The sequence below is a fragment of the Elephas maximus genome, chromosome 11 (assembly GCF_024166365.1).
Source record: "Elephas maximus indicus isolate mEleMax1 chromosome 11, mEleMax1 primary haplotype, whole genome shotgun sequence".
Taxonomy (NCBI): domain Eukaryota; kingdom Metazoa; phylum Chordata; class Mammalia; order Proboscidea; family Elephantidae; genus Elephas; species Elephas maximus.
The window spans coordinates 24,056,007-24,079,837 of NC_064829.1; the positions used below are offsets into that span (position 1 = coordinate 24,056,007).

Sequence of the window (23,831 nt, forward strand, 5' to 3'; positions counted from 1 at the left end):
TGAACTTCCCAAAATCATAACATTCTTAATGAAGCAAATGGGTATGATTTGCTTCAGTCTCTTTTATCTACTCTTTCCCTTCCCACTACAAAATGATGGATCTTCAATTCCATGAGGGCACTTGTAGCTCTTACTACAGATGTAAGAAAAGAAGCACTTGTTTTTCAAAACCGTGGACTCCACACAACTTAGGTCGTAGATACATCACTCATAGAAATCAAATGAGGTCTGATAACAAATCAGAATTTTTCAAGTAATAGATATTGAGCTCCCCACTTTAGAGATCTCTCTTTTTAATAGTGTGACTCTATTTTTAAGATATAACACAGCTCCTCATTACATAGATTCAGCCAGATCACAGGACAATCAATTCTCCTGAGGGATTCAGGCACAGGTGGGTGTCTGGCCCACTAGCCAGTACTAACCGGGGTCATGACGAGGCTCTCTCAGTCCTACAGAGGGCGCTCTGGTGGAGGGTCCTCATTAGGGTTCACCAGCTTTGCTAAATGTCTGGGCTGACGGCTCTCAGATCATCCCAGTTTGTAAGCTCTAGGAGACCTTTGCATCACAACCAAGAAATGGTTAAGGGAACAAAAAGGAGAATTAATGAATCATGAAAACATGTGATTCTTTCTTTCTTTTTTTTTTTTTTAAGATTCACACTTTCCTAAGTAAAGTACACAGAAATCTCACATGGAGTCTTTTTAAAGCACGAGGCCTCCATCTCTTAGATTCCCTGACACCCAGATGGCAGATCCAAGCCAAGCTCAGATGTCTTTCTGTTGAATACATTAACAGTGTATTTATGAATTGTTTTTCTAATATTTTACCACTTGAGAGTTTTTGGCTTGCAAAAGGGGAAATGGTTTCTTTCATGGATGAAGGAAAAGAATACAGGTGTGTGTGTGTGGGCTTCTTTGGTCTGTTTGTTGTAACACATCAAAGCTGAAAGGATCCACCACAGACGAAGATAAACCTATCCACCTGCCTAAGCCTCTGAGCTGCTGGCACTTGGTCAGTCATCACAATCTTCTGAACGTAAACCACTGACATTTTAAAATGTCCAGATTAAATATGGATATGACTGTGTGGAACGTTAAAATCAAATCAATTCACACCAATTTTATTGCTGGAAGAACACAGGTCCTGGTGCCAGGAAAAGGTCAGTGAATATGTTTACCCACGGATGCCTTGGCCTAAGGCAGTGTCTTCTTCACTGAGGTCCTGGCAATTCCTAAATATCAGGATGGAATTATAAATCTTCAGGGTTGGGCCAAGTTTGATCTTCATCACCTTGACAATGTCTGTCTGTGTCAGAAGCAGGAAGGCTTTGCCATCAATCTACTGCAAATAAATAAGAACAAATAAAAATATCCTACCATTAATGCCTGTATTCTTCACAGGTAACTCCTGGGTGCTCCGCTGGGTGACAAGGAACCTCACTAGAGAGCTCAGCAGCAACAGAGAAGAGAGCTTGCCTCACACTGTGTGGTCAGCATGGACTGGTCAACTCCATTTTTTATTTTTCAGGACTTTAAAATTAAGTTAAACTAAAAAGGTGTTCACTCTATTAAATATGAATTCAAAGTATACTAACTGTTACCAGGCTAAATTTATATTAGGATTTTTTAAAATCTTGGCTTGAATTTCTATTGGCAGACTTAAAAATAACTTACTTTCATCTACCAAGTACATCTCCAGGAATTTTTCTCAAGAGAAAAATGTGCAATGTGTACATTCCAGCATAATTTTTAATAATGAAATATTGAAAACAATGCAGATTCTAACAACAGCAAAAGTAAATAAATTATGGCATAATCATAGGATGGTATACCGAAATTCTAAAATTCAGTCACCAAAATTCATACCTTAATGAAACATTTAATGACATGGGAAATTTTTCATGAACTATTAAGCAACAAAGCATGATATGACGATATAGAAAGATCTCAATTTTAATCTGTAAATTAAATATGCATGTATGCATATGCATAATTAAGATATTTGAAGTATTTAGTTAAATGCCAAAAGAAGTTATCTTTGGCTGGTGGAATAGTGGTTAATTTTCATTTTCCTATTTTAAATTTCCCATATTTAAAATTTTTACTATAATAAATATAATTACAAGAAGAAAAACATACAAAATATGTCTTATTTGTTAATTTTAAAAACATACCGTTGTTTGAAAGTTAATAGCTTTCCTGAGGTCCACAGGACAGCCAGTGGCCACCAGATGTACTGTGGTCCCTCAGCTTCTGGAGGCCCAGACACAATTTCAGTTTTAGTTCTGGGGACTGTTGGAGTGCCCTTAACTTGACTGGGTTGGAATGATTCCTGGTCCCATAACCAGGAAGGCAGAAACGAAAGGGTTTTCTATGGAAAGACCTTTCCCCTCCAGGAACCAAGCACCATGGTTCAAGCCTTTCTAAATTTAACACTACAACTCCTCAGCGTCAAAGTCTCTTTGACAGGTATTTCTCTCACCGAGGTAGGGTGTTATCCCTAGGCCTCTGGGGTGGGGTTTAACATTTTAAGTTTTAAAAGATTTTAAGCTTTAAAAAAGTTTTTAAAAGGTTCCCATGTGTTTATGATACAATGTTTGATGGAGAATCATTCATTTAGAAGACAGGATACCTTTCTCAAGGGGTAAAGAGCATATTTCCAATAGCAAAGGAGAGAATCTCCCTAATTTCAGATGCTAACCTGGGTTTAGCTCCTCTTTTTCAGACAAAATTCACTGACCAAATATATAGCTGGTTGTCATATGAATAAGATAATGATGGTGGTGATGATGATGATAACAACTAATGTTATAATTACTTATATGTGCTTGATCCTCTCAACAACCCCATAAAGTAGATGAGGAAACCTGGAATTACAAGATGAATGTCTTGCCCAAGGTTACATGGTGTACAAGTGGCTAAGTTCGTATTTCAGGATAGGCTGGTTGGATCCCAGAGGAGACCCTGTGCTCTCTATGGCTGCCATTTATTAAATGCCAACTCTGAGACAAGAACTGGGCTGTTGCTGTTGTTGTTAGGTGTTGTCGAGTGGGCTTTGACTCACAGCGACCCCCATGTACAACAGAATGAAACACAGCTCGGTGCTGTGCTATCCTCACAATCATTGTTATAAACATACTATCCCTGATCTTTAAAATGTCTCCTCAAATGAGTATGTGCTTTTAGGAGGGAGAAGAGAGGCTGGGTGGTTTGCTGGTAAGTAAGTGCCAAGCTTGAGCAACATGACCTGGAAAGAGGCACTCTTTCTACCTTACCATGTGGACAGACTCAAGTCCAGGCACAGAGTGAACTGCACATGTAAGGATAGGCCAGCCATACCTGAGCCCTCCTTGGCTCAGGCTGAACCATATAAACCCCACGTTCCTGTAGGCAGCCCCACAGATGGAAAACACCCTGACCCTGAGTTCCCTGGAGAGAGAGCTTGCCAGGTTCCGAGGGATCTAGGGCCCAAAATTCAAAGAGAACTTGGAACTAAGCTCTGGACTCTAGAGAGGGAGAGCTGTGCACTGCGCCTACAGTAGTAGTTTTCTTGGAGGGTTCTGAAGCAATGATTGAGGCTCTGGAATCAGACGGATATGGGTTAGAGTCCTGCTCTGCCCTTTTTGCGCTGTTTAACCTTCCTGAGCCTTAGTTTCTACACTGGCAATCTGCCACGGTAGAGTTACTGTGATGATCAAAGGACAATTATGCAAAATGCTTAACACAGAGCCTGGTACATGGCAACCCCCAAGAAACAATAACTATCATTATTTGCATTGTTATTCTGCAGCGGGTGGAGTCTCTTCTGGGGCCCCTATAGCTGTGGATACTAATTTCTGGACAAATATTAGGCAATTCAATGTACTCCCAACTGAGAGGAAGCAGGACGTAGACAACCCCCAGAAGGATTTTGTGGCCTCTCTGCCCCCCTCTTGAAGCAGATGTAGGGCAGGGACAGACAGGATGGCACAATTTCTCTCTGGAGTATACTAAGCCTCTCTTCTCCCTGGGTGCAGCCCATGGGGGATTCTTGGCTCCCCCCAGTGTGGCTTAAAGTAACCAGTGCAGAGGCTTTATGCCCCCCCCACCCCACCAAGGTAAGATTAAAGTACCTTGTCTGTTTGTTCTTCAACCAAATAATATATTGTTGAGCATGTGGTATGGGCCAAGCACGCAAGAATGAGATGCCCAATCTTCTGTAACAAAACATAGCAAACACAGGAAAACCAGAAGATGGAGGCTGAGCTCCCTTTGTTCCAAACTCGACTCGTGGGCTCTTTTCCTGCCTGGATCCTCCTTTTTCTTGTCCTCCACCCATACCACATGCTTTTATTTACACTGAAGAAAAGCACTTCTGGGTCTAGAAGTAAAGAAACACATATAATTTCTATTTCTTACCTCTTCCTTGAAGCACTTGGCATGCTCTTCACAGCCCATAAGGGACTGTACGAACTCAGCTACCTACAGTGGAAAATGAAGAGCTGAATTTAAAACATGCAACTGAAATAATTTCTTGGGCTGTAGTAATTCAGCATGTGAGTAAAATTATACTTCAAATCCCTCAGACACTTGGGATTTAAATAGGAACTATCAAATCACATTAGTTTTCGCCAGCTCAGGAAACAGACCAGCCTCCAGGATCTTCCCCAACGTGTAATCGCCAGGTTGACCTACTTAGGGTTATGGTTATCACTGTAACGCTGTCAGCCTCTGTCTGTGTGGAGCTTTGGCATTCTTGAACATTGTCTCACCTGACCCTCCCAGTCACCTGTGAAGGCAGGCAGGGCAGGGCTGGTGGCCTGTGCAGGAGCAGTTACTTTAATGACTGCCTGGAGATGAGGACCTGTCTCCTCACTTCAGAGGTTTCCCTTCATGGGCAGTGGTCCTGTGTCTTATCTATGCACCATCTCCAGGCCCTCATACACTGCCTCACAAACAACAGGGACATAAGACATCTATGCAAAGGTGATAGTCCCAAGTAAAAGACAATGCAGCTGAAACTCTAAGAGGTTTACTAACTCACCCAGCCAGTGAGTGGCAGGCACGGTCTTGGAACTCTGGTCTTCTGACTTCAAATTCAGAGTTATGGGGATGCCGCCTCCTGCAGCTCAATTTCCCACCCTTACCTTTTCCTCCTCCTCCGTCTACACACGCCTCAATTTTTTTAATAAGACAGATATCAGGCGAAGGCCCAGCTATAAGTTCAGGAAGCCACCAATTGTTACCAATAGATTTCTTCTGGAGAGCCAACTGAACAAATGTGATAAACAGCCAAAATGACAGCTGGACTTTGCCATTTCTGGCTGGCCTGGCACTGCTGCATGGGATGAAAGACAAGCTGGAAAGCAATAGTAAGTGGTACCTTGGGAAGGGTATTTATACGCGTGTCTTAGTTACCTACTGCTGCTGCAACACAAATACCACAAGTGAATGGCTTTAGAGAACAGAAATTTATTTTCTCACAGTTCTGGAAGCTAAAAGTCCAAATCAGGTCTCAGCCATGTTGATTCCTTCCCTGTTGGTAGCCCGGTGCTCTTTGGCTCCTTGGCATTGCTTGGCTTGCAGATGATTTTCACCTGGCATCTGTCTTCCCCTGTGTGTGTCTCTCTGTCTATTCTGATTGTTTTATAACTCAGAAGTGATTAAGTTTAGGACACACCTAAACTAGTATGACTTCATTAACATAACGAAAGAAAAGCCCTATTATTCAAACAGGATCATATTCACAGGTACAAGGACCAGGATTTCAACACATGTTTTTTAGGGGAACAATTCAATTCATAACAAGATGGGAGAGTCTTCTTGGTGTTTCTTTTTGGTTCTCTGCCCTGTGTCAGCTGAGCTGTGCATATGCTCCTTTCTTGTCCCATCTCCGACAGGGAAGGCATGTGACACGGCCAGAGAGGTCAGGGCCCTGCCTCAACAGGTTCCACAAGCAAAGAGCTCTGGGACCCCTCACCTCCCTGGGGAATCCCCAAAGGAGATGTTACAGGAGGCTGGTGCCTTCCAGGCTGCAGAAGAGAACCTCACGGTGCTCACCGATATTCAAGGTAACAGAGTAGTAATGGGCCAGCACCCACGGGGCTTGACAACACCTAAGTGCTCATACCCAGAGCTCTGTCCCGCCTTGTCTCACAGCTATATTTAGTTTGTGTGGATATGACGATGTCAGAACATCTTTTTAGAGGCAATCGGCAGGTTGGCGCCTGCTTCACTCACCTCTTGACACTATGTCATTTTACACCTTCCTTCTAAAGTATGGGATGACCAAGATTTAAAAAACCTTGGAAAGCAATTATCATACTGCCATGAAATAAGATATCAAGCCAGAGAAGCACCTGGGGGTGTCAGTGTGCCTCCTGCCAGCCTTTGTCTCAGCAATTACGAGCTGCTTTAGTTGAGAACCTGGTGCTGCAGGCTGGACCCATTTGCTGAGTTAATAAGGCTTCCTCTTTTCCAAGTGAGCCAAAAGCATGGAGCGGTGTGTGTGTGGAATTTTCAGGCAGCTTATTAAAGCCTAAAAATGACCAGTTCAGACATGGTAAACATGGGGAGGTGAGGCCAGCTCTGACGTCATCTGAGTATAGCCAACAGAAGTATTTTTTGGGGACAGGGTCTTGAGCAGTACGGGGTGGGGCAGCACTCCACTACCCCCAGGCTGCTTTCTTGACCAATAGGTTTGCCCCACCCACCGCTGTGTGCCCGCAGCAGGTGGGATGCTGGCAAGGCTGTACACAGGAGCCAGCCGAGCCTGCACTTCCAATGAGCCTACTGTTGGATTAGTGGTAGCAGGGTAGAGGAAAAAGCCTCTAAATCACTCTACATGGTCAGAAGTTAAAGTCCATTAGAGTGATATAAGGAATATGCGCTTTTAAAACAAATGGATTACTCCTCAGGAAAGGTATCACAAGGAGGTGGCCCTGAGGTGGGTGTTGATGGGTGTACCATATTTCCACTAGCGGCAGTTTTGGGCGGATGGGTGGAGAAAGTGCTCTAGGCACAGAGAATCACAGGAGCAAACCTGGAAGCAGGGCTGCACAGTGAACATGGAACCACAGGAGTCCAGCTTGGCAGAGCTGAGGACAAGAAAGGGAGTGAGGGGCTGAGACCGCCAGGAGGTTTGCATGTCTACCAGCCAGCAGCAGGGAGCCCTGGAGGGGGTGTTCCACGGCCGCTACACACTGGAGCCACCTGGAGGGCTTTAAAACCCACTCAAGTCCAGGTCTCACCCACCAGAGATTTCAGATTGGTGGGGCTGGGTTGGGGCTGGGGCTCTGGGTATATTTTTTAAAGCTCCCAGTTGATACAGTTGAGAGATGACCTCACAGTGTCTGCATGGATTCAGGCTGGAGCCGCTGGGTTGGGCAGGGACGTGCCTGCAGCAAGCACTCCCATGGGAAATACTGGATCTGGAAGCTCAAGAGAGCAAAGAGCTGGAGGCTGGAGACCTGCAGAGCTGACAGCTTTAGGATCTAGTGACAGGTAGGACCTGGTGCAAAAAGAATCAAAGCTGAGTCCAGGAAAAATGCTCTAAAGCACGGTTTCTCAGCCTCAGTACTACTGACATTTGGGGGCCAGATGATTCTTTGTTGTGGGTGCTGTTGTGTGTTGTAGGATGTTCAGCAACATACCTAGCCTCTACCCACTAAAAAAAAAAAAAAATTTTTTTTTTTTTTTTTTTTAACAACCCTCCACCCCCATTCAAGTTGCAACAACCAAAAATACCTCCAGATGTTGTCAAATGTCCCTTGGTGCTTGAGAACCACTGGCCCAAAAGAAGGCTCTCCTGAGATTACCCTTCCATGTTTCTTCTGAAGGAGGAAAAGGCATCGTAGGAAAAACGAATTAAAAATAGCTCCAGTGGGAAGCTATGTCAGCAACAGGGGCCCTGGTTTCCCACTGGTAAATGAAGTGGCTGGAGAGACAGTTGCTTTTTAAAAACACGCTCAGAGGATGTCTGTGCACAGCAAAAGCCCAGCGAGTTGCCCTAATGGGTTGCATATGTTCAAATGTTCTTTTCTGGACAAATGAAAAAGAATCCCATCCCCCCTCCTCAGTATTGTCAGCCAAGAAATCACTGCCCATGTTACCAGTAGATTGGATTTTTTAATGGGAATAAACAATGTGGTAAGCCAACTCGAAGAGTAAACGGAACCAGTGCTGCTCTTTTCTGACTTTCTCAGAGATTGAGGGCATCTACAGAGAGTTTGCTTAACCACTTGTCTGAAATTCTCCGTGTTTCTGGAAAGAAATTTTGATTCTAGTCAATCCTTCTGTTTTTTTCCAAAGAACGAGTTCCATGAAATCTACTAAGGGATACTTTCCTGGCCAATACTTTTAAAAAAAAATCTGAAGGCCTCCATCCTTATTCAGAGTCATTATTTATTTCCCCTAAGAATAAATTATATTATTCTTATATATAATAATATACAATATATATTATATGTAATATATACAAAGCTCATTTTAGTTCAAATTTTATGAATGTAAAGTGGTGTGCTTTGAAACACCGCAGAGCAATATAAAAAAGTTTCCCTATCATCTTCTCCTTCAACGCAAGAAATTTTTTTCCCTTCAACTTTGCAGTAAAATTTGGAGAACTGCGGTTGAAACCCTGGTGTCCTAGAGTTTACGTGCTACAGCTGCTAACCAAGAGGTCGGCAATTCAAATCCACCAGGTGCTCCTTGCAAAGTCTATGGGGCAGTTCTACTCTGTCCTATAGGGTCGCTATGAGTCGGAATGGACTCCACGGCACTGGGTTTGGTATGGATTGGTTGGAAGGAAGAGAATTCTGCCAAAGGGAAACTGACACCATTTTCCTTGTAGCTCAGAGAAAACCGCTAACAGATGGACAGACTGATGCATGTGCGCCTCGACGCCGGGATGTCCTGCAGCAGGAAATGCGCCGCGGCGTGTGGGGCTGACATGCGGGGGTCCCACCTCTCAGGACGGTCCCCTAGAGAAGGCCATGGAATAAGTTCTAGGTTTGAGGCAGCAGTTTGGGATACTAAGAAGGATGACACTTCCCAGGCACCTAGATGAGCCCATTACTTTACCCAAATTCCTTCCCCTCAACGACCTACTTGCCCGGCATCCTCTCAGAGTGCGGCAGACCTTGTTTGTGTCTGGAATATTTCCGACCATGGCTGCTCCATCTTGCTGAGCTGTGGCTCTGAGCCTGATTGTACCGGCTGCAAGTCCACTAGGGACCATTCTTCCAGCCCTGGTCTCGTTTTTTAACAGCAGAGTTTGTCATTTGTCCTTTTTAAAAGGCCCAGTTGTATGAGGCTGCTGTGCTTAGCAGTACCCTGAATTTTTCAAAACATTCCCTCCTGTGTAAAGACTGCTTTTAAAGTGACTGCCATCTTTTAAAGTTAATGAACATTTAGAGTGCATTTGGTGGAGGCTAGGGCAATTTACATATGGTGCTTTATGTATAAGAAATAAAAGCACCCCTATGTGCACGGAGCACAGATGTGGCTGTAAAGGTGCAAAGATGTATCACATTCTGTCCATGCAGCTTCATGCAACTCACTTGACCACCCTTCACTCATTTGCCAAACTCCTCCTATGTGCAAGCCACTTTGCTATAAAGGTGACAATTTAAAAAAAATTTTTTTTATTGTGCTTTAAGTGAAAGTTTACAAATCAACTCAGTCTCTCATACAAAAACTCACATACACCTTGCTCTCCCCCTAATGAGACAGCCTGCTCCCTCCCTCCACTCTTTATTTTCCTGTCTATTCCGCCTGCTTCTAACCCTCTGTACCCTCTCATCTCCCTTCCAGACAGGAGATGCCAACACAGTCTCAAGTGTTCACCTGATCCAAGAAACTCACGCCTCACCAGAATCCCTCTCCATCCCATTGTCCATTCCAATCTCTGTCTGAAGAGTTGGCTTTGGGAATGATTCCTGTCCTGGGCCAACAGAAGATCTGGGGACTATGACCATTGGGGTCCTTCTAGTCTCAGTCAGACTATTTAAGACTCCTGCTCCCTCAAGGGCTTTCTGTTGTGTTCCCTGTCAGGACAGTCATTGGTTGTCGCCGGGCACCATCTAGTTCTTCTGGTCTCAGGCTGATGTAGCCTCTGGTTTATGTGGCCCTTTCTGTCTCTTGGGCTCATAATTACCTTGTGTCCTTGGTGTTCTTCATTCTCCTTTGATCCAGATGGGTTGAGACCAATTGATGCTGCTTGCTAGCATTTAAGACCCCAGACGCCACTCTCCAAAATGGGATGCAGAATGTTTTCTTAATAGATTTTATTATGCCAATAGACTTACATGTCCCCTGAAACCACGGTCCCCAGACCCCTGCCCCTGCTACGCTGGCCTTTGAAGCATTCAGTTTATTCAGAAAACTTCTTTGCTTTTGGTTTAGTCCAGTGTGCTGACCTCGCCTGTATTTTGTTTTGTCTTTCCCTTCATCTAAAGTAGTTCTTATCTACTATCTAATTAGTGAATACCCCTCTCCCTCCCTCCCTACTCTCTCAACCATCAAAGAATATTTTCTTCTCTGTTTAAACAATTTCTCGAGTTCTTATAATACTGGTCTTATACAATATTTGTCCTTTTGCAACTGACTAACTTCACTCAGCATAATGCCTTCCAGATTCCTCCATGTTATGAAATGATTCACGGATTCATCATTGTTCTTTATCAATATGTGGTATTGTGTGAATATACCAACATTTATGCATTCATCCATTGATGGGCACCTTGGTTGCTTCCATCTTTTTGTTATTGTAAACAGTGCTGCAATGAACATGGGTGTGCATATATCTGTTCCTGTTAAGGCTCTTATTTCTCTAGGATATACTCCAAGGAGTGGGATTGCTGGATCATATGGTACTACTATTTCTAGCTTTTTAAGGAAGTGCCAAATCGATTTTCAAAATGGTTGTACCATTTTACATCCCCACCAGCAGTGTATCAGTGTTCCAGTCTCTCCACAACCTCTCCAGCATATATTATTTTGTGTTTTTTGGATTAAAGCCAGCCTTGTTGGACTGGGATGGAATCTCATTGCAGTTTTGATTTCCATTTCTCTAATGGCTAATGATCATGAGCATTTCCTCAAGTATCTGTTAGCTACCTGAATGTCTTCTTCAGTGAAGTGCCAGTTCATAACCTTTGCTAATTTTTAATTGGGTATTCTTTTTTTGTTGAGCTTTTGCAGTTATCATGTAGATTTTAGAGATCAGGCGCTGATCAGAAATGTCATAGTTAAAAACTTTTTCCCAGTCTGTAGGTAATCTTTTTACTCTTTTGGTGAAGTCTTTGCATGAGCATAGGTGTTTCATTTTTGGGAGCTCCAAGTTATGTACTTCTTCTTCTGCATTCTTAGTAATGTTTTGTATACTGTTTATGCCATGTATTAGGGCTCCTAACATTGTCCCTATTTTTTCTTCCACAATCTTTCTCATTTCAGATTTTATATTTAGGTCTTTGATCCATTTTGAGTTCGTTTTTTTGCATGGTGTGAGGTATGGATCTTGTTTCATTTTTTTGCAGATGGATATCCAGTTATGCCAGCACCATTTGTTAAAAAGGCTGTCTTTCCCCCCATTTAACTGCTTTGGGGCCTTTGTCAGATATCAACTGCTCATATGTGGATGTATTTATGTCTGGATTCTCAATTCTGTTCCATTGGTCTATGTATCTGTTGTACCAGTACCAGGCTGTTTTGGCTACTGTGGCGGTATAATATGTTCTAAAATCAGGTAGAGTGAGGCCTCCCACTTTGTTCTTCTTTTTTCAGTAATGCTTTATCTATCTGGGGCCTCTTTCCCTTCCTTATGGATTTGGTGATTTGTTTCTCCATCTCATTAAAGGATGTCGTTGGAATTTGGATAGGAATTGCATTAAATCTGTAGATCACTTTTGGTAGAACAGACATTTTTATAATGTTAAGTCTTCCTATCCATAAGCAAGGTATGTTTTTCTACTTATGTAGGGCTCTTTTGGTTTCTTGCAGAAGTGTTTTGTAGTTTTTTTGTATAAGTCTTTTACATCTCTGGTAAGATTTATTCCTAAGTATTTTTTTATTTTATCTTCTTGGGGGCTACGGTAAATGGCACTGATTTGGTGATTTCCTCTTTGATGGTCTTTTTATTGGTGTAGGGGAATCCAGCTGATTTTTGTATGTTTATCTTATATCCTGACAATGTGCTGAGCTCTTCTATTAGTTTCAGTAGTTTTCTTGTGGATTCATTAGGGTTTTCTGTGTATAAGATCATATCATCTGCAAATAGAGATACTTTTATTTCTTCCTTGCCAATCTGGATGCAGTTTATTTCTTTATCTAGCCTAATTGCTCTGGCTAGGACCTCCAGCACAATGTTGAATAAGAGTGGTGATAAAGGGCATCCTTGTTTGGTTCCCATTCTCAAGGGGAATGCTTTCAGGCTCTCTCCATTTAGGATGATGTTGGCTACTGGCTTTTAATAAATGCCCTTTATTATGTTGAGGAACTTTCCCTCTATTCCTAGTTTGCTGAGAGTTTTTATCATGAATGAGTGTTGAACTTTGTCAAATGCCTTTTCTGCATGAATTGGTAAAATCATGTGATTCTTGTCTGTTGTTTTGTTTATGTGATGGATTATTACCTAACATGAATCCCACTTGGTCATGGTGAATTATTTTTTTGATATGTTGTTGAATTCTATTGGCTAGAGTTTTGTTCAGGATTTTTGCATCTAAGTTCATGAGTGATATAGGTCTGTAACTTTTTTTTTTTTTTTGTAGTGTCTTTACCTGGTTTTGGTATCAGGGATAGGCTGCCTTCATAGAATGAGTTTGGGAGTATTCTGTCCTTTTCTATGCTCTGAAATACCTTTAGTAGTAGTGGTGCTAACTCTTCTCTGAACGTTTTGTACAACTCTGCAGTGAATCCGTCCGGGCCAGGGGTTTTTTTCTTGGGAGTTTTTTGATTACCGTTTCAATCTCTTCTTTTGTTATGGATCTGTTTAGTTGTTCTACCTCTGTATGTGTTAGTTTAGGTAGCTAGTGTGTTTCTAGGAATTTGTCCATTTCTTCTAGGTTTTCAAGTTCGTTAGAGTACAATTTTTCATAGTAACCTGATTTGATTCTTTTAATTTCAGTTGGGTCTATTGTAATATCACCCATCTCATTTCTTATTTGGGTTATTTGCTTATTCTGCTGTTTTTCATCTGCCAGTTTGGCCAGTGGTTTATCAATTTTGTTGATTTTTTTAAAGAACCAGCTTTTGGTCTTGTTAGTTCTTTCAATTGTTTTTCTGTTTTGTGTTTCATTTAGTTCTGTTCTAATTTTTATTATTTGATTTCTTCTGGTGCCTGAGGATTTCTTTTGTTGCGCTGTTTCTATTTGTTTAAGGTGTAGGGATAATTCTTTAGTTTTGGCCCTTACTTGTTTTATACGTGTGCATTTATTGATATAAATTGACCTCTGAGCACTGCTTTCGCTGTGTCCCAAAGGTTCTGATAGGAAGTGTTTTCATTCTCATTGGATTTTATGAATTTTCTTATTCCATCCTTAATTTCTTCTATAACCCCATCTTTTTTGAGCAGGATATTGTTCAATTTCCAAGTGTTTGATTTCCTTTCCTTGCTTTTCCTGTTATTGATTTCTACTTTTATAGCCTTATGGTCAGAGAAGATGCTTTGAAATATTTCAATGGTTTGGATTCTGCAAAGGCTTGCTTTATGACCTAATATATGTTCTATTCTAGAAAATGTTCCATGTGTACTAGAAAAGAAAGTATACTTTGGAGCTGTTGGGTGGAGGGTTCTGTTTATGTCTATGTGGTCTATTTGGTTGATCATGGCATTTAGATCTTCTGTGTCTTTATTGAGCTTCTTTCTGGATGTCTTGTCCTTCACTGAAAGTGGTATGTTGAAGTCTCCTAGTATAATTGTGGAGCTGTCTATCTCACTTTTCAATGCTGATATAGTTTTTTTAATGTATCTTGCAGCCCTGTCATTGGGTGCATAAATATTTAATATGGTTATATTTTCCCTTTAATCATTATATAGTGTCCTTCCTTATCCTTTATGATGGATTTAACTTTAAAGTCTATTTTGTCAGAAATTAATATTGCCACTCCTGTTCTTTTTGATTGTTTCCTTGATATATTTTTATCCATCCTTTGAGTTTTAGTTTGTTTGTGCCTGTAAGTCTAAGGCGTGTCTCTTGTAGGCAGCATATAGATGGATCATGTTTTTTTAATCCATTCTGCCACTCTCTGTCTTTTTATTGGTGCATTTAGTCCATTTACATTCGGCATAATTATGGATAGGTATGAATTTAGTTCTATCATTTTGATATCTTTTTTTGTGCATTGTTGACAATTTCTTTTTCCCACTTAATTTTATGTGCTGAGTAGATTATCTTTATATATTGTCCTTTCCTCATATTCGTTGCTGTTGATTTTGTTTCTGCTGAGTCTCTAATTTTTTTCTTGTATTTTATTTGATGAGTAGGATAGTTTGTCTCCCTTGTGGTTACCTTATTATTTACCCTATTTTTCTAAATTTAAACCTAACTTGTATTTCTTTGTATTGCCTTGTCTTCCTCTCCATATGACAGATCTATGATTACATTTCTTAGTCTCTCTTTATTCTTTTAATGCTTTCTTCTTTTACATAATAACATTGCTGTTTCCTTGTTTTGAGCATCTTTTCATCTTGATTTATGTTTGTGATTTCCCTATCTGGGTTGACTTCTGATTGCTCTCCCCAGTGTTCTAGTCTTGGGATGATACCTGATATTATTGATTTTCTAACCAAAGAACTCCCTTTAGTATTTCTTATAGTTTTGGTTTGGTTTTTACGAATTCCCTAAAGTTCTGTTTATCTGGAAATGTCCTAATTTCACCTTCATATTTGAGAGACAGTTTTGCTGGATATATGATTCTTGGCTGGCAATTTTTTTCCTTCAGTTTTTTATGTAAGTCATCCCATTGCCTTCTTGCCTGCTTAGTTTCTGGCGGGTAGTCTAAGCTTATTCTTATTTATTCTCTTTTGTAGGTTACTTTTTGTTTATCCCTAGCTGCTCTTAAAATTCTCTCTTTATCTTTGGTTTTGGCAAATTTGTTTATGTTTTGGTGACTTTCTTTTAAAGTCTACCTTATGTGGAGTTTGATGAGCATCTTGGATAGCTATCTTCTCATCTTTCACGATATCAGGGAATTTTTCTGCCAGCAAATCTTCAACAATTCTCTCTGTATTTTCTGTTATCCCTCCCTGTTCTGATGCTCCTATCACTCATAGGTTATTTTTTTTTGATAGAGTCCCACATGATTCTTAAGTTTTCTTAATTTTTTTAAAGTTCTTTTACCTAATTTTTCTTTAAATATATTGGGGCCAAGTGCTTTATCTTCAAGTTCACAAATTCTACCTTCCATTTGCTCAGGTCTACTCCTCTGGCTTTCTATTGAGTTGTCTACTTCTGTAATTTTATTGTTCTTCTGAATTTCTGATCACTGTTTATCTATAGATTTTTCCAGCTTATTAAATTTTTCATTATGTTCCTTAACAATCTTTTTAATTTCTTCAACTGATTTATCTCTGTGTTTGTTGGCTTGTTCTGTGTAGTGCCTGATTTCCTCACTGATGTCTTGAAGGGTTCTGTATATTAATCTTTTGTATTCTGCCTCTGGTAATTCCAAGAAGGCACTTTCATCTAGAAGATCCCTTGATTCTTTGTTCTGAGAGCTTGTTGAGGTGATTGTGCTCTGTTTCTTTATGTGACCTGATATTGACTGTTGTGTCTGAGCCATCTATAAGTTATTGTATTAGTTTATTTTCTGTTTGCTTCTGTGTGGTAGCTTCTTGCTTTGTTTTGTTTTGATATGCCCAAATGGGTTGCTTGAGTGAGGTAGCTTGATTATTTTTGCCTTTGGAGCTCTGACATCCTGTCCCCAGATGGCTAGAGCTATTATCAGGTATATCAGATCAGGAATACTTTCACTTTTCTTGTATGAATTCAGCTCAGGTGTCCAGGTAGCTGATAATCAAGTGTGTGGTACAGGCACTGTCCTACAGTCTTAGAGGGGCAGGGGTGATTGGTGTATGTACCGGTATCTCGTTGCAGCAGGGGGGTCACACTCTGAACAAGGCAGGGGGCTGAGAATCGTTCCCAAGTTTCTCTGAGGAAAGCATTTCCCTGTTCCCTAGAGCGTACAGTTGGGTGGGTTCTGCAGACAGGCCATGGGCAGCCAATGCTTTTGGTTATAATGACTGGGAGGTGCCACTTATCCTTGGACCCCTGTCACGGGTGGCTGGATGACCTGAGTGGAGCTACCAGTCCTTAGGTCCCTGATGTGGGTAGGTGAAGACCTTGTTTAATAGGTAAAGCAATGTCAAACATCAAACACCCACCTCTTTACCGCAGGGCTGAAACTGTTGTAGTCTGCCAACAAGGGCCTACTCTCCTTGCAGAGGGGAAAGGTACTCAAAGTCCATGGACCATTTATGCCTGGACAGGAGCTGCTTCTGTCCTCAGCTCCCCCAGTTAGTAGAGCTGGCAAATTATCTTTTCCCCCAATTGCAAATGTATTTTTTCTCCAAGACCTGGAGAATGGCTCCAGGTGCTCAACAGGGCCTATCTCACGCCCAGGGAAATCAGCTGCTGAAGCCAGCTTGGGGACGGGAGGGTGCCCTAAAATGTACACAAGTGCTTAGCTTTTGCTAGGAGTGCCATCCTTCTCTGGTTCTGGAGGTGTGAGTAGCCTGTGTGGCTGGCCGCTTCTCCCTGATGAAACTGTGGCGAAAGGCTAGTATCAGCCCACTGCAGCCACTCTAGGGAATGGTGCCTGAGGGTGCCCAGTGACTTAGGTCCGGTAACTCCTCTCTGCTTCTGGACTGTCTCTTCCTCCCCCTGCCCCTCAGTTCGTTTTTTAATCTTGCCTTTGATGTTCAGTGCTCCTAACTTGCCATAAATATACTCGTTTAACTTGTTTTTTTGAGTCTTCATTGTAAGAGGGGTCACCAGAAGTGTCTGTCTATTCCGCCATCTTGTCCCTGCCCCTCTCTAAGATGACAATATTTTAAACCCTACTCTTAAAAGCTTATACTTTTGTACCGGACATGACAAACTCGGTACAATGACCCAGAAGCACCCCTTACCTATACATTACCTTAAGTGTGTGCATACCCATACACATCTCTAACAGTCAAAACACGAGTTCTACAAAACAGCAGCCTTTACTATACATATTATGTACCCTCAGCTATCCTAGTTATTTTTGTCTTTCATTTTATAACCACTACATTGACTTCACAGCCTACCTGTTGTTTCAAAAAAAAAGTGCTCTAGTAGAAACAACCCATAGCAACACAGGGCTCTGGGGAGGGTCACAAGGGCCTGTGCTTGGCTTCTCTACACATTTCCCATAAAGCAGCACAGAGGTCTGGCTCCTAGGCCAGGGAGCAGACAAATGGAGTGTCCTTTCACTCCATCTGCTGCTATAGGTCCTTTCTAAGCTTCACTGAATGGCACTGAGCACAGGAAGCGTAAGTTCTCTTCCAACATGCTCTGCCCCTGGCTCCTGGGACCCCTCTACAATACACTCAGACTAACAGAGCACAAAAGGCACCACCCCATACACAGTGCTGCTCAGCCCTGAACTGCCTTTTCAAATCATCACTGTCCTGTTCACCATTTTTATTGTGGCATCTGTAGCAGTCTCAGACTCTGTTGTCAGTTGGTACTCTCTGGAATGCCCCATAAGTAAACTCATTTGGAGAGTTGCCTCATTTTCGAAGATACAATCAGAACAATCACAAAGCCCATCACTTCAGCCAATCAAAGATTATTCTCGAAGACCTGTTTTGGTGCCAGAAAACATGCTACAGACTTTCAGGACGAAGAAAGAAATTTAAGACGTGGCCCTTTTTCTCAGGGACATCTAGTTGGGGAGATATAAATACTAATCTATATTAAATAGTGTGGAATAATCAGACTGCTTTCTTCGGAATGCATCCAGAACTGGTAATGGCAGCATGGTGAAGCAGTATGAACTGCAACACTGGGGATTAGCTGGGTGACTTTAGGCAAGACACTTAGCTTTTCTGGTTCTTGTTTTATCTGTAAAATCTCTAAGGCCTCTTCAAGTGGCAGAGATTCCATACATACCCTCTATAGAGAATTTAGAAAGTTTTAAGGAATGTCATAATAATTCTTGATAGCATCCTCAGTCTCTCTCCCCAGGAGTCGCTTCCTTTTTACTTAATAATACTTGCAGCAGGTACTTCCCTTTAATCATCTCCCAATCTGTAGCTTTCATTCATTACCAAACTCATCAGCCTAATCCCCCCCATTTCCTATCTGCTGTTTAATATCCTGTTCTTTGGATGCTGGTACCCCTGGAGAAGCTAAGAAGGCTCTGGCCCTCCTCTTGAGGAAAAAAAATGCGCATACTGTACACATACTATTTCTCACAAAAACCCTGAAGCCACCTCCGTGGCCCCTCAGGAACCTGACCTAAATCTGGCTTCCACATCTAACACTAGTGATTAACCTGCCCAAGAAAATTTTCTTTCACCAGTTCCCTCCCACTCTTCCTCAGAAGCCCCTGTGATGGTTACTGTTACTTGCCAACTTGGCTCGGCTATAATCCTCAGTGGTTTGCAGACACTAGGCGTCACCTCCTATTTTGTGATCTGATGTGAGCAGCCAATCAGTTGGAAGAGGAGTTTCCTTGGGGGGTGTGGTCTGCATTCATGATATAAAAACAAATGTTCTGGCAAAGCTCTCTCTCTCTTCATCCTGCATTTGTCTATCATTCTCTGACTTCCGGTTTTGGGATTTGAGAAGCCTTCGGCCTGCTGCCTGACCTGCAGATTTTGGATGTGCCAGTTCTGCCACCTGGTCTACAGATTTTGGGTTCGTCAGCCCCTGCAACCATGTGAGTCAGGAGAGGCTTCCAGCCTGCCACCTGATCCACAAATTTGGGACTTGCCAGCCTCCGCAACTGTGTGAGCCATTGCCTTGAAATAAATCTTCACTGGCTTTGCTCCTCTAGAGAACCCAGCCTAAGACAGCCCCCTTCCATCTACTCTTCCCCTACTGCTCTTCCAACCATGTGTCCTGGCCTTTCTGCTCAGTGCCTGTCAGAAGAGGCTGGGCCTCTCCTCCACAGAGAGCTCTCACTCAGTGATTCTGGCCTTCACGTGTTAATGACACTGGCCTTGTATTTCCAGCTGCTGAGAGAGTTCTGCATGCACTGATAGAGTTCACAGGGACCTCAAACTCAACGTGTTCAATCATAAGTTCACCATCTTATCACACACCCCAAAGTGGCCTCTTTTCTCCAAAGTTCCTTTTAATTCAGTAGCACCACTGTTTTCCATTCTTCCAAATGAACTCTATGGGTCTGCTAGCTCTCACATATCATTATCCCAATTAAGTGCTAAACTGTGGAGTGCTGAGACTATAAATGAAATCACATTTGGCCCACTTCTCGTCTTCGTCTGCTATATCTAATCTATTCCCCAGGACTATAGCTTTTGACTTTAAAACTTCTACTAAATTCAGGCTTTCTTCCTTCTTAGTGCAACTCCTAGCCCAGGCCTGATCTTTCCACACCAGGGCTGCTGCGATGATGTCCTGCCGTCTCCCTCTCCTCACCTTTTTTCACTCGTACTGTTTCCTATCTTTAGTGATCCCGTTTACCTAAAGCATCATCTTCACAAAGTGATTTTCTGCATATGAACATAATACGGCCCCAAGTGCTGGCTGAGTTAATATGCCAACCCCTGGGCCTGGCTCTGGGGCCTCCTTGTCGTCTACCTTCCTCACCCTTGTTAGTTCTTTGGGATATCCCACTCCACAGTGTGCATGGTGGCTAAGTCACACTTAGGACCTGTCTCTGGCCGTGCAGCCTTAGGCAAGGCACTTACTCTCCTCGTGCCTCAATTTCTTCATCTGTAAAATGGGAAAACTACAGTATTTACCTCATTATTGTGATGTTAATATTATCTTCATTATTGTTAGTAGAGATACAGCATACTGCCACCCCTGCGCCCTCACCTGCACATACACGCCTTTGTTTTTCCCTCTGCTGTCTTCTCTCACCTAGATATAGGCAGTCTACTTTTGCTTCAAAATCCAGGGAGCAACCCCCTTGTCATCAAACATCCACTCAGCCAGCCTTTACTGGGTTTGTACTGTCAGGCAGAGTGAGAGGCTCTGAAGCACCAGGACGGGTGAGATAAGGTCTGCTCACCCCACAGGGGACAGACAAGCCAGTGTATGTGCAGGGACTGAGGTTCTCAGGAGGAAACAGGGACGTGCGGGGGGGAGCACCAAACAGCTGCCTGGTGGGGCTCTGCTGAGTGGGAGCGGGGCATTGCAAGTGCAGGTGACAGTGAAAGCAGGAGGACACGTGGGGTGGGAATGGGCAGTGGCCGTTGCTGGGTGTTAGAGCAGGACTGTGAGACTGTGGTGGGGGGGGCTGCAGGGGAGGGCAGAGAAAATCCTGCAGGATGGTGTTATTTAGAGAGCAGGGGAGACGTGCCCAGAATTCTCCTTCTCTACACATTCACTCCTGCTCCTCTAACTACACTGTCTGCGGAGGCAGAGGGCCTTGGAGTTCATCTCCTCTAGCACCTTCATGTGGTAAGTTGGGGGCAGAGCAGGGCCCCTCTCCCCCCATCACTCTGTGCAGGACAGTGACAGGGCTGGAGGCCAAGAGCACAGCCACAGGCATGGGAAGAGCAGCCGCTCTCTGTCTTAAGAAAAGAGAGAACTTCAGTTCCCCGCTGATCTTCCCGTGGTGTTCAATGCTTCAGGGGCAAATCCATACATAATCTGATTTAGCCCCAATAGGTTTTTACTCAGCCTGCTGGGTCATGGAACTCACCGCTTTGTAAACTGGTGAACAAGGGGCAGACACTAGAGGCTTTATGGGCAGGATCACATTTTAGTCATCCTATAATGCCCAGCCAGCGCCTGGGGTGGACAGGACAGCTAACCCTGCTTCCAGGACCACACGGGCCTCTGGACAGAGAGGGAGGGAGGTGTGGTCCGTAGTGTCTGTGCAGGGTGTGCTTTGCAGGTGCCTAGGGAGAGGGGAGGGAGCTGGGCCTTCGCTCCCTCGCCTGTCCTGGGCAGGAAAGGGAGTCCATGAACAGCTGTGAGATCTCAGCTCCAGCTCCTTCCTTGTTCTGAGTGGACTAGGGCTTGCCTTCATTAAAAAACAAAAAACTTACCTAAGACCTGACTAAGTGAAAACAATACCTTCATCAAAAGGAATTTCCGTCAGAGTCTACATTCCATAAAAGAAAATTGCTATCAATGCAAAGCATTTCTACAATATTACAGTAAGCAATGGGGCTTAACTGATTCTTATTAAAAACCAATATGATAAGGCATGCTTATATTAAAATCTGATCCTTTTTTTCTCCCCGTGTACAGCATCTTGGGCAATGTTTTGATCAAATACACTTTAAAAATAAACCTCAGGTTGACCAAATCTTCTTGTGGTTTAGAATGGATAAACTGGCGGTGCAGAGCAGCTGGGAGTCGGGGGTGCATGTGACCCTGCAGGCCACCTGGGGCTGCAGCCAAGGGAGCCTGACAGGGAGCAGCAGGCCCCTGGACTGGGGAGTAGCACAGGTTTGTGGGGTCAAAGTCGAGGTGCTCATACAGCTGTGCTTCCCCAAATGAAATCTGTGCTGTGCAATTTGAGAGGCGAGGCCCCTCTGCTTAAATGAGACCAGTGGCAAACCATGACAGAGCTGGAGCTGGTGTGAAGCAAGGACAAGCAGGTCCAAAACCAAAGGGCCACCAGACAGCCAACCTGCCTCACCTCCTCACAACCATGCCTACTCCCTCCTACAGATACAGGTCTTAAACTTGACATAGTAGTTTCAGTGCTTAGAAAGAAGGCATTCTACCCATGTTAGAGAACATCAGTGCAGACCTTCTACCCGTGCCAGAAACCCTCAGTGCGGACCATTATATCCCTGTTAGACATCCTCATTGCAGGCCATTCTACCCGTGTTACGTTCAGCATGGGGTATTCTACCCATGTTAGAGACTGCCTTAGTCATCTAGCGCTGCTATAACAGAAATACCACAAGTGGATGGCTTTAACAAAGAGATGGCTGGAAGTCCAAATTCAGGGTGTCAGCTCCAGGGGAAGGCTTTCTCTCCCTGTTGGCCTTCTCAACAATCTTCCCCTGGACTAGGAGCTTCTCTGCACAGGGACTCCAGGCCCAAAGGATGTGCTCTGCTCTTGCTACTTCTCTCTTGGTGGTATGAGGTCCCTCTCTCTGCTCCTTTCCCTTTCCTTTTTATCTTTTGAGAGATAAAAGGTGGTGAAGGGACATGACTGGGGTAAGAGTGGTGTTACAATTCCACCCTAATCCTCTTTAATATAAAATTACAATCACAAAATGGAGGATAACCTCACAATACTGGGAATCAAGGCCTAACACAGACCACAGATATTTCTGGGGGACACAATTCAATCCATGACAGAGACCCTCAGTGCAGGACATTCTACCCGTGCTAGAGACCCTAAGTGCAGGCCATACTACCCATGTTAGAGATCCTCAGTGCAGACTATTCTACGCATGCTAGAGACCTTCAGTGTGGGCCATTGTACTCGTGTTGGAAACCCTCAGTGTGGGCCATTCTGCCCATGTTAGAGACCCTCGGCCACGGGCTAAGCAGTGCATCCTAGGCCCCATAATGCCGTTCGCCACGTCCGCAGTCCAGTGGGCCACCTTGCTGGCCCGTACATCTGCCACACTGGAAAGCAGCTTGCAGTGCTGATCTCTGCCCAGGGGAAGGTCCTGGAAAGGGTGGGTTGACATGAATGCCATGAAGACCAACTGTTGGAGCGTCTGCTGCCTATGCTCTGCTCAGTACTCTGAAAAAATAGGCAGAGCAAAGGGAAGCCCAGGTTCTGTGGCTCGTGATTGTTGGTGCTGTCAGTCCCTCATGATGTGGGGGAAACTGAGGCCCAGAAGTGCAGACACAGTCAAACCCTTGACGTCTGGTCTTACAGCACCTGTCGTAACACTGCCAGGAGCCCTGTGCACATCCCGTACCACTGGCCTGCTTCCAAACAGTGGTCATTAAAAACACATGCTACTTTAGGCCCAGAAGATGGTGACCGTTTGCTAACTAAATCATCTCTGTAAGTTATGGCTTAATGGCCAAGGAAGAACCAGCTTGTCACTACCATGGGCTTCTTTCTCTTCAAATCAGGAGTCACAGGAAGCATAGGACCACACAGGATGTGAATATTGAGCTGATTGACAGACGGGACTATCAATGATGTGTGTACACAAAGAACAGTTTCCCTTTGGAAATTGCTTTATACCTCCCTAAAGATGGGCGAGCCCAGGCCCACATCTGGCTTCACAAGTGCCTGGGGTGATACTGCATATAAAATGCAGCACAGGAGCCCCAGGGAGGGCCTGGGATGACGCCAGCTGCTGCTGTAGGTCCCCAGCAGTGCAAGATGACTTCACCCTGGTGAAAACGTGTGCCACCAGGGACTTGTGGTGAGCAGCTGAAGCTGAGCTGAGACCGCCTTGGCATGGGCACCCTTAGTGAGGCTCTGTCTTTTCTGAGCAGAAGCTCTGAATGTACCACTACCCTAAGGCATCAAGGACAGCTGCTGCTTGCCTGCCAGTAGCTGGCTGCTATTACCAAGGAGAAAAACTTCAACTGGATCTTGACTCTCCCCAGTGTCACAGTTATCAACAGCCTCTCCGGATTAGTTGCCTAGCTTTGAGAGTGAGTTCACTCTTATGTTTATCCCTAATTATTTGCTTTGAATCTACAGATAGATAAAGAGCAAAAATATTATTGAAATTTCAGAGAAAGCCGG

The 23,831-nt window shown here is 43.5% G+C and overlaps 1 protein-coding gene across 1 annotated transcript in view; it reads right to left on the bottom strand.

Moving 5' to 3' along the window:
• Positions 1-1,176: 1,176 nt before the first annotated feature.
• L3MBTL4 (L3MBTL histone methyl-lysine binding protein 4) overlaps positions 1,177-23,831 on the bottom strand; it is a 710,419-nt gene continuing 687,764 nt past the window's right edge. Inside the window, 3 exon segments of the mRNA XM_049900533.1 lie at positions 1,177-1,344; positions 4,401-4,463; positions 22,693-22,862. Coding sequence (XP_049756490.1) covers positions 1,177-1,344; positions 4,401-4,463; positions 22,693-22,862 — 401 coding nt within the window.